Here is an 18,017-nt window from a genome sequence, read left to right as displayed (position 1 = left end):
AACCGTTTACATGCATGCATATCTATATATATAGTATTAATTATAGGTTTTTAACTTTGTTATGTTTAAATTTTTTTTTTTTGGTTTCTAAATGTAGATGGTGTACAAAACTAAACCCTAATTTAAACTATTTGGTTTAATTATATATATAGCACCAAATTTGTTTAATTATGCATATAGTACAATATGTAAATTAGGTTAGGGTTTACGTGCTTATTAGTATATATATATATATATATATATATATAAGTATATAAGTATATACTATATATATATATATAAGTATATATGTATATACTATAGATTTATTTTAAAAAAAAAAAATTATATTATAATATTATATAAAATAATATATGAATAAATATATATATAATTTATTCAAGTAAGTACAAATACAAACCCATGCAACCCATGCAGCCCTAAAACTAAACTGTACGTAAACTATAAATTAAAACTCTAACACTAAGTATATATACTAAAACCTAAAACCATAAAAAATAAAAACTAAAACCTAACCATAAAATTAAACTCTAACCCTAAGTGCTAGACTATATATAGCTATAAACTATAATCATGAGGGTACGTACTATATCTAGTCATAAACCCTAACCCTAATCCTCTATCCAAAAGTATATACTATATATATATAAGCAATATATATATATATATATATATATATATATATATATAGCTATAAAACTAAACCCTAAGTAAATGTACTATAACTATAACTATAACTATATATATATATATATCGGAACAATCTAATTTTGAACTGCTCATGATTTAATATATATATATTTAAAAGTGTACAATAATAACACATGAAAAATATATTGACATTATTATTCATAAAATGTAAAATCAATTAAATTATAACCCATAGCTTTAAGTATATATATTATATATACATATAAACCCTAACCCATAGTCCTAAGTGTATATATTATATATACCTATAAACCCTAACCCTAATCATATATACTTTATATATTAGGGTTTACGTAATTATTAGTATACTATATATATATAAATAATGAGCCTAAAAATTATAAGTTCCAAGCATAGAATTTACATATAGCATATAGTTTTCAAAGAAAATGTTATGTGTATAAGTTATGTACACCGTATTTTCATTGATTTGTATGGTTAATAAGATAAGGAGTATTTTTCTTTGAATTTTTTTGTTTTAAAAAAGTAACACAACACTTTTTATTTTTTGTTTTTTTTTTTCTGAAAAATTAACTGTTTGACACGTGTCCTAGGGGACACGTGTCAAATTGTAACACATTCACAATTGGACGCGTAAAATCATACACGCGTCCAATTGGACACGTGTATTAAATTGGACACGTGTATTCTGTACACCGGAAGTGTATATATTATATATATCGGAACAATCTAATTTTGAACTGCTCACGATTTAATATATATATATATATATATATATATATATTTAAAAGTGTACAATAATGACACGTGAAAAATATATTGACATTATTATTCATTAAACGTAAAATCAATAAAATTATAACACATAGCCCTAAGTGTATATATTATATATACCTATAAACCCTAAAACCCAAACCCTAAGTGTATATACTATATATATCGATAAACCATAATCCTAAGTATATATACTATATATAGGTATAAACCCTAGCCCTAAGTGTATATACTATTTATACTATATATAGCTATAAACCCTAACCCTAAGGGTATATACTATATATAGCCATAAACCCTAAATGTATGTACTATATGAGGGACTAAACTATAAGTATTTAATTCATTATGTAGCGCAGAACTCTAAAAATAATTGCATTTACTATATATAGCCATAAATAAAAAGGTTACTGTATATAGTTTCTAAACCGTTTACATGCATGCATATCTATATATATAGTATTAATTATAGGTTTTTTAACTTTGTTATGTTTAAATTTTTTTTTTTTGGTTTCTAAACGTAGATGGTGTACAAAACTAAACCCTAATTTAAACTATTTGGTTTAATTATATATATAGCACCAAATTTGTTTAATTATGCATATAGTACAATATGTAAATTAGGTTAGGGTTTACGTGCTTATTAGTATACTATATATATATAAATAAGGAACCTAAAAAGTATAAATTCCAACCAACAAATTTACATATAGCATATAGTACAATATGTAAATTAGGTTAGGGTAATTTACACTGTATTTTTGGATTAGATTTGTATGATTAATAATGTAAGGAGTTTTTTTTTAAATTTTTTTTTTTTAAATAATTAATACAACACAGAATTTTTTTTTTTAATATATATTTGGCGAATTAATAAATTTTTGACACGTGTATTACTACACGTGTCCATTTGGACACGCATATGAAATACACGTGTCCAATTGGACGCGTGTATTCAAGCACGCGTCCAAAATTGACACGTGTAATAATACACGTGTCCATTTGGACACGCATATGGAATACACGTGTCCAATTGGACGCGTGTATTCAGACACGTGTCCAAATGGACACGTGTATTATTACACGTGTCCATTTGGACACGCATATGAAATACACGTGTCCAAATGGACACGTGTATTATTTACGCGTGTCCATTTTGGACGGCTGTACAATTTGACACGTGTCTCCCATGACACGTGTCAAATTGGACGCGTGTCTACAGTAATGGGTACTGTAGACACGCGTCAAACAGCTTGTATTTTTGTAGTGAGAAATTGCATAATCTTTTGGAGACTTGAAAGGATTAGATATCTTAGATCTCTCTTGCAATGATCAGTTTGGTGTAATTCCAAAAGCTCTTGAAGCACTTTCTTAGTTTCATATCTCAAGTATTTGAATGTGTCTTTCAACAAGCTATCTGGAGAGATACCATCTAGTGGCATTTTTGCAAACTTCACAGCTAAATCATTTTTAAGAAACAGAGAACTTTGTGGGTATCTAATTTTTGGAGTTCCACCTTGTCCAAGCTCCAAAGGATCAAAGGTAAAACAAAGTCTGCTCAAATATTTTCTTCCTGCCATTGCTTTTCAATTATAATATGTCTAACATTGGTTTGAATACTGAGAAGACACTGAGAAAGTAAACTACAACTTTCAAGTCTTTTAATATATTGCATGTGTTGGAATATAGAATGATATCATATCAAGAGCTTTGCCAAGGAACAAACAACTTTTGTGAAAACAACTTACTTAGAGCCGGAGGTTTTGGTTCCATGTTCAAAGGGATGTTGTTTGACGGGGACAATTGTTGCTATTAAAGTTCTAAATTTACAATTGTTGGGTGGTTTCAAAAGTTTCGACACAGAATGCAAGGTCTTACGGACAATCCGACATAGGAATCTTATTAAGGTCATTAATTAGTACACGCTCCAACCCCGAGTTCAAAGCTTTAGTACTGCAATACATGTCAAATGGTAACCTTGAAAGGGGGTTATATACTCTTATAACTATTGCTTGAATCTTCTTCAAAGAGTAAACATTGTAGTTGATGTTGCATCGGCGTTGGACTATCTCCACCACGGTCTATCAGAATTTGTAGTGCATTGTGATTTGAAGCCTACCAATATCCTTCTAAATGAGGACATGGTTGCATACGTAAGTGACTTTGACATTGCAAAGATTTTGGTCGATGATGCTACACAAACCAAAACTTTTGGTACACTTGGCTACATCGCTCCAGGTACACGAATTCACCTCTACTTATTTTATTGCTAAAAGGTTATCTACTAGGTTAATATCAAGAACAACGTACAATAGTTGCTAGCTAGTTTCAAGAATGCCAATGCACATGTCAATTTTCCATAAGCTAATTTTATATTTGCCTTAGATTCATATGAATATACACTACTGATAAAGTATACACAAACTATGATTGCTTAGTCAGCAGATAATTACCTATTTATTCCTCTTATTTATTGATTATTAATTATTATAAAATATGCACTAACAAAAATATATTTATATCAAAGACAATTTTATTATGTGCTTCTTGCTCACTACGTTAATATGATAGGTGTAGTGTAAGTTTCAATTTGGACTTGTAAATGTAACTAGGATTAATGGATTAGGTTTGCTTTGTCATATATATACCCACAATATTACTCATTTTATGGTCACTGAAAATACAAAATTTATTGGAACGATTGCTCTAAAATTGGTAATAAAGTTAAAGCTATCGATTTATGATGATCAATTAATGTTTAACTTTGACCTCCTAAAGTTATTTCTATTTATGTAAAAAAAATATCCAAAAAAAAGTAATTACTCAGGAAAAAAGAAGAAGAAAGAAATAAAGAAAACTGCCCTTGAGATGTGTTACAATTAACAATTATTCTAAACAACAAAGGTCCGCCGTCCGCACAAAGTATGTGAAATTATTAAAAGTTGTTCATAGCATAATTATAATTCTTCTTTAAGGAGTTTGGTATGTATATGTATATACCATTAGATGGTTGAATGTATGGGTACAATAAATGCATATTTAAATTTGCATATACGTAATATATATATATATATAGACTTTCCTTCTGTACTGAGATATTGGAATAATTTTTTTTAAAAAAAAAAATTGAATTACTAACTGAAAGGCCTTTTATACAATTGTGAGTCTGGATAGAGTATGGTTCAGGAGGAAAAGTCTCAAATCTCTAGCCCCTTCTTCTTCCCTTCTTGGCTTCTCTTTTCTCTAGACTTTCAAATTCTTCCAAACAGTGAGTCTTCCGACTCTTCCCCTTCCCGTTTTCAGTTCTCCCCAATTCATGTTTCAGTTTTCTTCTTCTTTCTTAAGTTCTTCACCATATGACTGAAAAAATTGAAGAAAAAATTAGGGATTTGAGAACTTACAGTGATATTGCGCTGGCTACGTTACAGAAGAAGCACAAATCGGTTGTTTTCCCAGACTCTACGCATTGATGGGCGATAGATCTATTCTCCCACCTGGTGCTGAGCTTGGCCGTGGAGTTTGATTTAGCGTGCAGTGAGTTTAGGATTTGGAGGAGAGTACTGAGTAGTGGAGAAGGTATTCTTGTTTTAGTTTTTTTTTTTTTTTTTTTTTTATTAAATATTAAAAATTCTTGATTCAGTTGTTTGGCTAGAAAATTGCTTGACGGCGGCATATGATATTTATGGCAAATCTGTAGATTGAAGAGGGCCTATTTTTTTTTTTTTTTTTTTTTTAGGGTTATTTGGTTAGGCAAAAAATTTAATTGGGTAAGGGCCAACATCATTTGAGAAGGGGCCAATGGGCTAGAATTGTTTTTTTTTTTTTTTTTCATCCTTATAAAATTTTTTTAGATGTAATAGTTCTATAAACTTTTAAGTGTGAATAAGCATATGTGAATGAAGACAATTCAAACACGTACGTAGGAGAAGAAAACATGTCTCCTCTATGAACTAACATTGATAAAGACATCGATCCCAAATCGTGGGTTAGATTCTGAATGAGCAATGATTAATGCTGTGGCCATGCATTTCAAATTTGTACGCAACGAGGATACTCCATGGTAACTTATTTTTGTCAGCTTGCAGGACAAAATGGGTATATTATAAATTTTAAGAGAGAGATTTATGCCATCTCTACTTGGGAGGGAGCATTACAAATTAAGTGTTAATTTAAGGAGGGTATGTATACTTTTTTTCAATTATTTATGTACTTTGGTTAACATCAGCCACTAAGAAAAATATTTGGCTATTACAATTTTTATTATATATTGATTTGGCAGTTTATAATTAGTTAAGTGATTAAAATTACACGGTTAGCAACTTAACCATTAATAACTAATTAATTAAGTTAAGAAGTCAAATTTTTTATTTAATCATTTAACGAATTCTTTCTTTTAAAGGTTACGGTTGATTTTAAAATAGTTCTATAAACTTTTAAGTGTGCTAAAGTAACCTATCAAATTATCAAGGTATCTAAAAAAACCACTTGTTTTTCTCGATAATACCCTTATTCTCTTAAAAATAAAAACAAAACAAAACAACTATTTGTTTTTTTTTCGGATAAATGCAAAATAATGACATGTGTCACTCTTAGTTTAAAAAAATGGAGAAAAATGTAAAATTAATTCTTGTGGCTTGATTTACAATTAACTCTATGAGATATCAAAATGAACTCAGATGTCTATGTTGTATGCCAAAAATACAAATCACTCACTCTAGTCAAATTCCATCAAAACACTTGACAGATTCTATTAGTGTGCTACATCAGCATTAATAAAATGACGACACGTGTCACTATTATATATATATATATATATATATATATATATATATATATATATATATATATATATATATATACATATAAAATTAAAAATTTAAAGAAATTAAAAACTTCAAAAATTTACTTTCTTTTTATTTAATTTTATATATATAATTAAAAAGAGGGTGGCGTTCGAGCCACCTTAGCCAAGGGATAGTTGTCGAGCCACCCCTTGGTTTTTTTTTTTAATTAAAAAAAATTAAGTTTTTAAAATTTTTAATTTCTTTAATTTTTTGGATTTCTTTAATTTGTTTAAAAAATAGATTTTTTTGTTAATTTTTTATTTTAGTTTTTAAAAAAATAAGGGTATTATTTTAGTTGTTACTTGAAGCCTTGAAGGGTTTTTTTTAAAAAAAATAAAAAATAAAAAATTATCCCTTATTTTAATTAACTAGAACTCATGCAAATTAATTGGAACGCGTGGAATTAATATTTAAAGGTATCCCTAGCAACACTCAGCACATGCATATAAATTCAATTTTTCCAATAAGTGAACGATCATTATAACAATTCAAAAACTAAAACTAAAGAGGAAATGAGGAGAGGTTGGCTTTCCTTTCTTTAATAAGATAAAATAAAAAGCTCGCTTAGATGAATGCTTAGACTTTAACAAGCAGGATAATGAAGCTATGCTTTTACCGGAGGCCTGCGGTTTAAAATTAAGCTTTCTTATTAACTTATTTTTTAAAAATAAATAATAATATAATATTATATTAGACTTGACGTTCTGAATTTGAACCAGGAATATTGCATATTCATTTCCGTACATTGAGAGGGATATTGTTAAAAAAAATTAATATGTATATATATTTATTTTGTATTTTGAGAATGTATTTAAAGAGCATTGAATAAAGAGAGTCTCGATTAAAAAAAAAAAAAAAAATCGTCTTCATTTTATTTGAAATGGAGAGAACCCATTTAGGCAATTTTCATGTTGAGACAATTTTGCCCATCTTTTAACACTAATCGGTTCCTCTCCATTTCAAATGAAATGAAGAGGATCCGTTTCCGAAAAAGAAAAAATATAGTTGGCATTTATAAGGCTAAACACAATTTAAGTGCTTTGGTATATGCACTTATGTGTATACTTAAGTACGGTGTGAAACACCAAACATACACGTACATGTGTGTGGCAATGGGTTGTAGGGCAGTAGTAGTGCCTTGATGGCGCACTTGGATGTACAATCAAAATCATTCGATATTGTGGTTTGATCTTGACCATAGGATGATTCTTTGGTAGATTCAATAGTTTGATTTACTAGATTGTCACTAAAATAAATTGTAAGATCAAATCAACTTTGATCTAATTAATTAAACAGCTTTATTTCTTAGTCAAGCACCAAGATGGAAGTATCCGCTATACCTTTATTTCTTCTTTGTCATCAATCATCATCATCTCCCTTGGCAGAATTACTTGGTCACTTGAAGCAGGCGTGCTTAGACTTTCCAATCACAAAGCCAATTGTTGAAGAGGAAGTGAGATTGCCAACTGTTTAAGAGGGAAAAACCCACAACTTCTTGTGCGCACTAACTAAAGTTGGACAGCGTATTTACCATTTAGAAAAATGTAAAACATGACAAATATGAATGAATTATGACCACGAGAAGAAAAAAAAAGGCCGTAGGTTTCAGTCAATTCCTGCCATCACGGCACAGCCAAGCCATAGGTTTCATTTCTGGTACGGTGACATGTCGCCTTGTAATTCACCTTCTTCTTCAATCGTCGAGGGTGCCGACCATCCCCACTCTAATGCCAACAATTTTGAGAGTATTGAGAGCACAGTAAACTCAGAGATTAGAGTCTCTATTTATACCTGGGGTAGCAGTCTATTTATAGGCACACGGTTCTAAAATTACTGGAGTAATAGAGTGCAATCGGATTAGGAGTTTGAATTCCAAATTGCACAAGCTTTAGACTTATCTTCATAGCGTCCAGTTTGGGTAGAACACTAATTCTTCAGCTGATTTCATGCTAATAGGCACCTTATCCCATGATTTTGGGGATATGAGTCTATCTCGAGATATTCGGGATAGAGGTCTTTTGACGATAATGGAAAGTCCTGGATTTAATCCTTAGCCCGTAAATCCCATACATAGTTCACAAAAGATATTCAAACACCTTCTTGTATATTCTGAGGAGTTCTTCCCAAGTCGATTGACACGTTTTGACAGTATATCCAAGGTACGGTGATCCCGAGATGTTTTTCCTCTGAGCTAGGTCTGGAGATCCCATGATGTTTTGCACCCTAAGGTGCTTTTGCCACATAAATCTGCAGTAAGTGCTCGAGACGTTGGTGATCGAGGTCCTTGTAGTCCGAGATGCTTCTGCCACATAACACTATAATAAGTACCCGAGATGTTGGTGACTGAGCTGATCTGGCCAGGTTGGTCCGATTAGTTGGGCCCTTGATTCGACTGTGGGCCCTGTTGGCCCTGTTGGCTTTGGGAATGATAACTTTCCGAACACAGTCCAAATTACAATCGATGTTATTGAAGCTCCAGAGGTCCATTATGCATCTCCACCCAACATCTTGCCCATTTTTTCCTTGTCTTGTCTTGGAGAAATATTATCTCGATCGTCATAACGAGTCATTTTCTTCGCTTATGTTGACAGGAGAGAAATTTGGGAACATACAAGCAGAACCCAGTGAAGCTCCAGAGTCCATTTTTCTTCCTTAAAAAACTTGGCCTCTTTTTCCATGTTATGTTTCGTAAAAATCTCTTGTCATAGCGAGCTTTAGACTCCCTGATGACTTCAATTATTCAAGAGGGAGTGGTCATTGAAGATGCATGCAATAATTCACTTCCGCTATAAAAACCGCTTAACACCCGCTATCATCTCCACGCCTTCTTTTTTTTATAAACTCTCGCCCTTCTCCCTCTCTCCCTCTCTCTCTCTCTCTCTCTCTCTCTCTCTCTCTCTCTCTCTCTCTCTCTCTCTCTCTCTCGTGCTCAGTCATGATGCTTATAATAAAAAGGCCCTCGGCCATTCTCCTGCTCTTGGGTTTTCTGTTAGTTCTGTCACGCATGTTTCAGTTGGCCCAATCTTCCACCAACTTTACCGACCAATCAGCTCTCATTGCCATCAATTCTAAAATAACTTCCAGTCCAAACCAAACTATCTTGGCTGCTAACTGGTCCACAACTACAAACTTTTGCAGTTGGATTGGAATCTCATGTAGCCGACGCAGGCAACGAGTCACTGCTTTGAACCTTCTCCACATGGGGCTCCGGGGCACCATTTCTCCTCATATCGGTAACCTCTCTTTCTTGACTTATCTTAATCTATGCAACAATAGCTTCTTTGGCTCTCTGCCCCATGAGCTCAGTCGCCTACATCGTTTGAGGAGACTCCTACTGTCATACAACCTATTGGAGGGTAGTATCCCTCCAACTTTGCATAATTGTCGGCATCTTCGAGTTATGCGTCTAGAGGGTAACAATCTTACGGGTACAATTCCATCGTCCCTCGGCAATATTTCATCATTAGAGTACTTGAATTTGGAAGAGAACATTCTCACTGGTCCATTTCCTTTTGTCATCTTTAGCATATCCTCTTTAACCATGATTGCTCTTACTTATAATCAAATCTCAGGAACTATTCCAATGGATCTTTGCAGCCATTGTCCTAATCTTCAAGGGCTTTATCTTTCCTTCAACGAGTTCAACGGTCGGCTCCCTTCGCACATGAATTATTGTAGAGAGCTTGTTGTCTTATCCCTATCATACAATAAATTTGAGGGGAGTATTCCAGATGGTTTTGGGAGTTTGGAGAAGCTTGAATCGCTAGCTCTTGGAGCTAACAACTTAATCGGTCATATACCTCCTACCATAAGTAACTTGTCGAGGCTACATCTGTTCGACATTACATTTAACAATATTAGAGGAAGCATTCCCAGTGATTTATCGCGTCTTCTAAACGTGGAAGATTTGCAATTTGGATTCAATAATCTCACAGAGGCAATCCCTCAAAACATCTTCAACATGTCTTCTCTAAAAGATTTCGGCTTACAGTTTAATTCCCTATCTGGCAATCTTCCATCAGATGCTGGGTTTTCCTGCCTTAATCTTGAAACTTTGCTATTTGGCAAAAACAAATTTAGTGGCCCCATTCCATCGTATCTTTCAAATTGTTCCAAGCTGACCCAAGTAGATTTTGCTTCAAACATACTCTCTGGACCAATACCAAAAAGTCTTGGACACTTAAAATACCTCCAACGACTTTATCTGAGTGGCAATCAGCTAACAGGAGAGCCTAAAAATCTAGAGTTTAATTTCCTTTCATCCTTATCAAATTGCAGATTTTTGGAACAACTGGAGATATCCGACAATCCCTTGGATATTACTCTTCCGGATTCTATTGGCAACTTTTCAACGACCCTTAACTACATTGGTCTATCCCAAAACAAAATAAAGGGTCATATTCCTATGAGTATAGGTTCCTTAAAAAGCTTGACCTTTCTTGATCTGGGCACTAACAATTTGATTGGAAACATACCATCCACAATTGGGGAATTAGAGGGGTTACAAAGATTATATTTTGGTGATAATAAAATTGAAGGATTCATTCCAAAAAACATATGTCTACTGAAGAATTTAGGCGAGTTAAATCTCTCATATAACAAAATCTCTGGATCCATCCCAAATTGCATTTCAAACCTCAGTCTTCTGCAAAAGCTATACCTGAGTTCTAATAGGCTGGAATCACCAATACCATTAAATATATGGAGCCTTGAGAATCTATTGTTTTTAGACCTATCATCGAATTTTCTTGGTGGATATTTGTCACCAAACATGAAAAAATTGGATGCGATTGAACGAATGGATTTATCTCGGAACCAAATTACTGGAAATATTCCGAAAATCATTGGAGCTTTTGAAAGCCTAAGTTATCTTGATTTGTCAAGGAACTCATTTCAAGGAGACAGTCCACAATCGTTTGGAGGCTTGAAAGGATTAGATGTATTAAATCTCTCATATAATAATATCTCTGGTGTAATTCCTAAATCCCTTGAAACACTTTCATATCTCAAGTATTTGAATGTGTCTTTCAACAAGCTATCAGGAGAAATACTATCTAGTGGGCCTTTTGCAAACTTCACAGCTAAATCGTTTTTAGGAAACAAAGCGCTTTGTGGGAATCCAATTTTTGAAGTCCCACCATGTCCAAAACCAAGCTCAAAAGGATTAGAGGTGAAACAAAGTCTGCTCAAATATTTTCTTCCTGCCATTGCTTCAGTTGTAATATGTCTAACATTGGTCTATATGTTGAGAAGACATCGAGAAGGTAAATTACAGGTTCCAAGTTTATTTAATACACTACCTGTATTGAAGCATAGAATGATATCATATCAAGAGCTTTGCCAAGGGACAAACAATTTTTGTGAAAGCAACTTGCTTGGAGCTGGAGGTTTTGGTTCTGTGTACAAAGGGGTGCTGCTTGACGGGACAATAGTTGCTATTAAAGTTCTAAATTTGCAATTTGTTGGTGCTTTCAAAAGTTTTGATGCAGAATGCAAGGTTTTGCGAACAATCCGACATAGGAATCTTCTTAAAGTAATAAGTACAAGCTCCAACCCCGAGTTCAGAGCTTTAGTACTGCAATACATGTTGAACGGCAACCTTGAAAGGTGGTTATACTCTTATAATTACTGCTTAAATCTTCTTCAAAGAGTAAACATTATGGTTGATGTTGCATCGGCATTGGACTATCTCCACCACGGCTTATCAGAATCTGTGGTGCACTGTGATTTGAAGCCTACTAATATCCTTTTAGATGAGGACATGGTTGCACACTTGGGTGACTTTGGCATTGCAAAGATTTTAGTTGAAAACAAGGATGCTACACAAACCAAAACTCTTGGTACACTTGGTTACATCGCACCAGGTACATGAATTCACCTCTATTTATTTTATTGCTAAGAGGCTATCTAACATTGGCTAATATCAAGAACAATAACAGTCGCTAGTTTCAAGAATGCCAATGTACGTGTCAATTTTCCATAATTCAATTTGAAGGCCTTAGATTTATATGAATATGCACTAACAGTAAAAATTATACAAACTATGATTGCTTTATAAGTTAAAATGAAGTAATTCTAAAATGCAATCACGATTATGGTTGGCCTAGCCTTGTCTTATGCCCACTCCATACCCATTTTATGGTCACTGAGTATACACAATGTATTGGAACAGGTCCTTCAAAATTGACAACAAAAGTTTAGTTTTGTTGATCAGTCTCCTAAGCCATACCAATTTAATTCAAAGTCAAACGACTCAAACTGTTAAAGTGTTAATATGTGATTCAATATACAACCTTATTCTCAACACAAACAAACAACACAAACAAACAGACAAATGTACATGCTCGTATGAAAATTCTATATATGTCTGGGTTGATACAACCTAGCTATTTTGACCATGTAAAAGCTTCATTTATTTGTGAAAATAATTACCCAAAAATAATGAACATCGATCTTGTCATATACTAAGCGTAACTATTATTCCACACAACAAAGGTCACACACAAAATAACGAACGTTTATCTTGTCTTATATTACGTATAATTTTGGGAAAAAATGCAAAATCAGTTTATGTGATTGGCATAATTTACAAATTGCTCTCTATAATATCAAAGTAAATTCAGAAATCCCTGTAATTGGCTTAATTTACAAATCGCATGGCTATCCCTAGGGACCAGGGGTGGCTGCTGGATTTTTTTTAAAAAAATAATTGTTTTGTTTTTAATATTTTAATATTTTATATATTTATATTTTTTTATTAAGAATGTCAAGTGTCGTCATCTTATTGACGCTCACATGACACCTAACAGAATTTGACTTCATGGAGCGATTTATAAATTAAGCCAACTACAAGGACTGCTTTTGCATTATTTCCAAACTATTATTCTAAGCACACACATAATTTCATATTTTTTACTTTTTGGCTGAGATACGTGGACAAGTTCTTTTCTTTTATTTTTTTATTTTTTTATTTATTTTTTTAAAATGAATTACTAACTTAAAGATGTTTTGCACAATTGCGAGCATCGGATAGAATATGGTTTTGAAGGAAAAGTGTCCATCAAAGGCGACGTTTATAGCTACAGTATAATATTGTTGGAGATGATCACAAGGAAGAAACCTACTGACGACATGTTTGTAGGAGAATTGACCTTGAGGCAATGGATAAATGCATCATTTCCTGATAGAATGATTGAAGTTGTGGATGACGGTTTATTGAGAACAGAAAATGGAAGAGATGTAACTGTCATGCAAAGTGTTCTTTCATCCATCATGGAACTAGGCTTAAAGTGTTCTAAAGAGTTACCAAATGAAAGAATCGATATCAAAGATGTGCTTGTGAAGCTTAAAAAAATCAAAGTAACACTTTTTGAGAGCAGAAACAGGGATGTCTGATATCCTTGATCTAGGTTTTATGTGGGTTGCCCTTTTGATTTCTTAAAGTACTTACAAGTGGTACGCTTTATGTTTGTATGACTTTTCATGTTTAAATAAATGGCTTGAAATTTTCTAACATCTTCCTCGAGCCTTTTATCATGTTTTTTCTCCTTACCCTTTTATCACGTTTCTTCTCGTTACGCTTCTCATTGAGATCAATGTCTATATATATCATACCACATGGCCAACCCAGGCAGGTGATGTCTATCTTAATTAATTTATCATTCTCTCTATGGATCTAATTAAGAATCTCTATACTAATTAATTAATTAGTAATTAAGCTCACTATCCGTATATCAATGCCTATGTATCATTCCACGTGGACCTAAGAAGCTTCATACTTAACATTCTTTTACTTTTTAAATATTTGATTGAATATGGTAAAAGTGAACTTTCAAGCTGTCCCCCTTTTTTTTTGTTGATTGGCTAAGACAAATAGACAATCATTATGTTATAATAGGTAATTTAGAAGATGCTGTAATACATAATATCCGATCAATGCATACATATTAGGGGATTGTCCCCCCTTCAATGACCTGTTTGAGCATTTCAGAGCAAAACTTTTATAGAGACAAGCTAATGTTACACCAACACCAATGAGAAGGTACATGAGTAACGTTAGAAGTTCTTCCGTGTCTTTTTTTTGTCCCTTCAAAATTCTTGTGGATTTTAAAAATATAAATCGATCAATATTCAATAGTGATCTATCACAAATTCAATAGTAATTTTAAAGCCACGTAAGTTTTAAAGGGACACAAGAAGATATATAAGCAGGACTTCTAGCATTACTCGGACTAGACTTCTAGACTTTCTAAAGTCTTGGTCACGCATACATCAATTTCATAAATCCACAATTACATAAGCTCACACACCCTTTGTTAGATCTCATTTTCAATGGCTAAACCCAAAAACCAAACAAAACCTACCAAGCAAACCCACCAAGACCAAAACCAGCAGTCCCTAAAATCTAAGAAAGCACCCTCTTGGTCTGTTATTAGAGGCCTAATGACCTATAAAGATCTCCAAACCCAACAAAAACAATAACACCAACAACAAAAGCAGCAGCAGCAACAGAAAGAGCATCAAAAGTAACAAAATGAGCAAGCCATGGAGGAGAATGACAAGAAATTCAAGAAAATGCAGTGCTCTGGTTCACTCTATTGCAACAACAAGGTCATGCATAGACCTGAAACAAGATCCATGGAAGTCCACAAGAAAAGGGCCTCAATGAGTTCATCGCTGGCATAACCTCCCCATCTTCGTTTGCTAAGCACCCCAAGGAAAAGAGACAATGAAGATAGAATGTTAGACCCTATGAGAGTATGCAGAGAAAACTTCAGAAAACTAGAGCTTCAATATCTTGACAATATAATGAACTAAAGGCACACAAAGGATCCAGCTTAGGAAACTAAAACAGTAAGCAAATTCCAAATCATGTAGTCAGTAGTTTACTATCTTTGGAGGAGTTGGGCTTTGTGTAAACCACAAGACAACATGATATCATCCAATGTATATATATATATATATATAATATTCTTGCAAGAATGTAGAAAACTGACAATAAAGAACGCACCAAGTACAGTAATTAAAAGCCAGCTGCAGATCCTGTGGAAACCAGTTATCATGAAGTAACACGATGGCTTGTATAAAAAACAATTCCAAGCTGCATTTGAAATCATTATCAAGAAGTTAAAGAACACAGAAAATCCCATAAATTCATCATTACTTGCCCAAAAAGAAAGCACATTGGATAATGTAGTCTGCTTAAGAACTGCAATCTAAAAGAAAATCATATACATGACCACAAGAAGATGACATACACTAATGATAGCCAAAAAAAAAATAAAAAGATCCTCCACGAAGAGGGACGCAGACCTGTAAAATTGAATGGCTACATAGATATTGCCATACTAGTTTAGATTTAGCATATTCATCAAATTATGTACAAGATAACATTTTCTTGTGTAAATAAGTACTCAATTGTAATATGCTCTAGCTACACACAAACTGAATGCAGATTGGTAACGCAGCATTGGATGATGAACAGATACCAAGGGAATGACATCATTTACATGTACATCTTGTATGTGAAAATAGAATATCTAAAGAAGCTATTCTACTAAAACTATCTGATGCATTTAGTGTAAACAGATAAATGAAATTCTAAAAGGTGTGTTAGAAAAGACACCTTGTTTCTCAATCCACATCCGCATCTTCCTCATGAGCAGCTTCATCATCTGCAATATCATTGTCACTTGCAAAACATCATAACACATGTTCATATTAAATAAATGGAATTCTATTGATACACGCAATTCGGAAACTTTTTTTGATGACGAGGAACCCATACAAGGCAGGACACTTCGTGTACCCACTCCTGTCAGGTAAACATCGGACTCGTGTAAAGCGCCCCCTCCACACAGATCACGTAATATTCTGGCTTCGCCAGCGGACTGACTTTTAGAAATTGTTTCACTCAAGGGGATTCGAACCTTTAGACCTTCCACCAAGACCAAAGCCCTTACCACTTGAGTCAACCCGTTGGGGTTCATAATTTGGAAACTTATAACGAGAATACGAATGATACCACACATAATACATCACCTGGTTGACTAGCTATGGATGATCTGGGGCACACACGAGGGGATTGTGTGTTTGAAACGTTCGTCTATATAAAAAATATTTTAGATCTAACTATAAGGTTAAGAATATAGCAAAGCAACTTGAGGTTGAGGTCAACTTGTGAAAACAGTGATCAGAGGTGGTCTACTTTATGGATTGTTGGCGTGGGGGCGGTTGGGTTGGGAAGGGAAGGTGCAGTATTTATTGCCCATAAGGCACTGCCTCTGTGTGATGTGGCATATTTAGTGTAATGGGAAGGGTGAGCTTTGAGGTGCTCAAGAACAAGTTTGAGACACAAATCCGATCCCACACTCGCGACACAAATCTGAACCCACACTTAAACAACTTGTCATCACACAAATAACAACAATATTACAGATAAAGCGCATTCTCTATAAAAGATTTTCAGCAGGTCACACGGGCTTACAGTCCCATGGACTTGGACTTTGATTTGGATTTCATAACACCAAATAAGCTCTCATTTGGGGTGGATTTGGACTTGAATTTCGGCAAAAAAAAAAAAAAAGCTCAAGAAAGTCGCTTCCAACATTAAGAAGAATATCAGCACCACTGCCTTCAAAGTCAATCTTAATCTTTTGAAAATGAAGAAGAAGAAAATGAAGGCATCTGAATTCTCACCAACTCCTATAAAGAACACTTGTTTAAGTTACCCAGCCACCACCGAGGTACTTCTACTTTTTTCTGTGTTCTTGATTCATATCTTTCTTTTAGATTTTCTTTTTCCCTTTTTTTCAAGCTGAAAGAATACAAGTTTGAGATCAGCCAAGCTTGATTATGTGCAAATGAAATGTTAAATGAGAAGACTCGTTGTCCCCTGAAAACGATTCCACTGGAAACGTTTGAGAATTTCAGATAATTTTGTGTAGATGCCACATAATAGTAATTCATTTAGTAGACTGTTATATACTGTGATGATCTGTAAATGAAAATTAGCCCTTCAGTCAACACTAGAAAGAAAAAAAAAAAAAAAAAAAAAAAAAAAAAAAATTCTAATTTTTCACTGCCATCCCAATCGTATGGAAGTCTTTACTCAATTTCCCCAAGTAATAAGTATGGCTTTGGCTGGATTAGATCTTAAATATAATAACCCATATCTATGCTTTCAAAAGCAAGAAAAAATATTCATAAAATATAAACAATTAACCACTTCAATAAACGATCTCCACAATTGAGAAATTCGAAATAATAAAGCATTTTTTAAAAAATTAAAAATAAAATAAAAAAATTACTGTAAGAGATAAAATAAAGAACGCCAATAGAAACATACCAAATCATCCGAGCAGAAAACGGATCAAGCAGGGAAAGGGAGGAATGGCAGGAAATCATTGGAATGGGAGGTCTGGGGAAGAACTTCCTATTGAGAAAAAGAATCCTTCTTTCCTAGCCTCCCATACCGAAAACTTCCTGCACTTGTCTCTCCCATTCCCTCTTACTCCTCTCTTTTTTCTTCTGGGTAAATCCGCTCACATCTGTAGGATGAGGAGGTACTCTTGTGAGTTACATATCACCAAGAGCAGAAGGCAAACAGAGGAAGACAGTAAATTATTGGATCATGGCGGATGGGCAAAACCCATATCCAAAAGCTTCCTCAATCCCATCTCTCTTCCCATCCTCACTACACGGTGACCCATATGCTTTGGTGAAAGC

The 18,017-nt window shown here is 33.6% G+C and overlaps 2 protein-coding genes across 2 annotated transcripts; one reads left to right on the top strand and one right to left on the bottom strand.

Annotated features, from left to right (window-relative positions):
- The first annotated feature begins 9,294 nt into the window (after nucleotides 1-9,294).
- LOC133866170 (LRR receptor-like serine/threonine-protein kinase EFR) lies at nucleotides 9,295-13,685 on the top strand. The gene is made up of 2 exons (XM_062302718.1): nucleotides 9,295-12,154; nucleotides 13,294-13,685. The coding sequence occupies exons 1-2, from the start codon at nucleotides 9,295-9,297 to the stop codon at nucleotides 13,683-13,685; spliced, it is 3,252 nt and encodes a 1,083-aa protein (XP_062158702.1).
- A 478-nt stretch (nucleotides 13,686-14,163) lies between these two features.
- Nucleotides 14,164-18,017, bottom strand: LOC133866996 (uncharacterized). The gene is made up of 3 exons (XM_062303668.1): nucleotides 15,916-18,017; nucleotides 15,301-15,390; nucleotides 14,164-14,993 (listed from the first exon to the last, which is right to left on the bottom strand). Exons 1-3 carry the CDS (start codon nucleotides 16,319-16,321, stop codon nucleotides 14,902-14,904), a joined length of 588 nt encoding a protein of 195 aa, XP_062159652.1. The 5' UTR covers nucleotides 16,322-18,017; the 3' UTR covers nucleotides 14,164-14,901.

Source organism: Alnus glutinosa, chromosome 4, assembly GCF_958979055.1.
Source record: "Alnus glutinosa chromosome 4, dhAlnGlut1.1, whole genome shotgun sequence".
NCBI classification, from domain to species: domain Eukaryota; kingdom Viridiplantae; phylum Streptophyta; class Magnoliopsida; order Fagales; family Betulaceae; genus Alnus; species Alnus glutinosa.
This window is presented reverse-complemented; position numbering and strand designations above follow the sequence as displayed.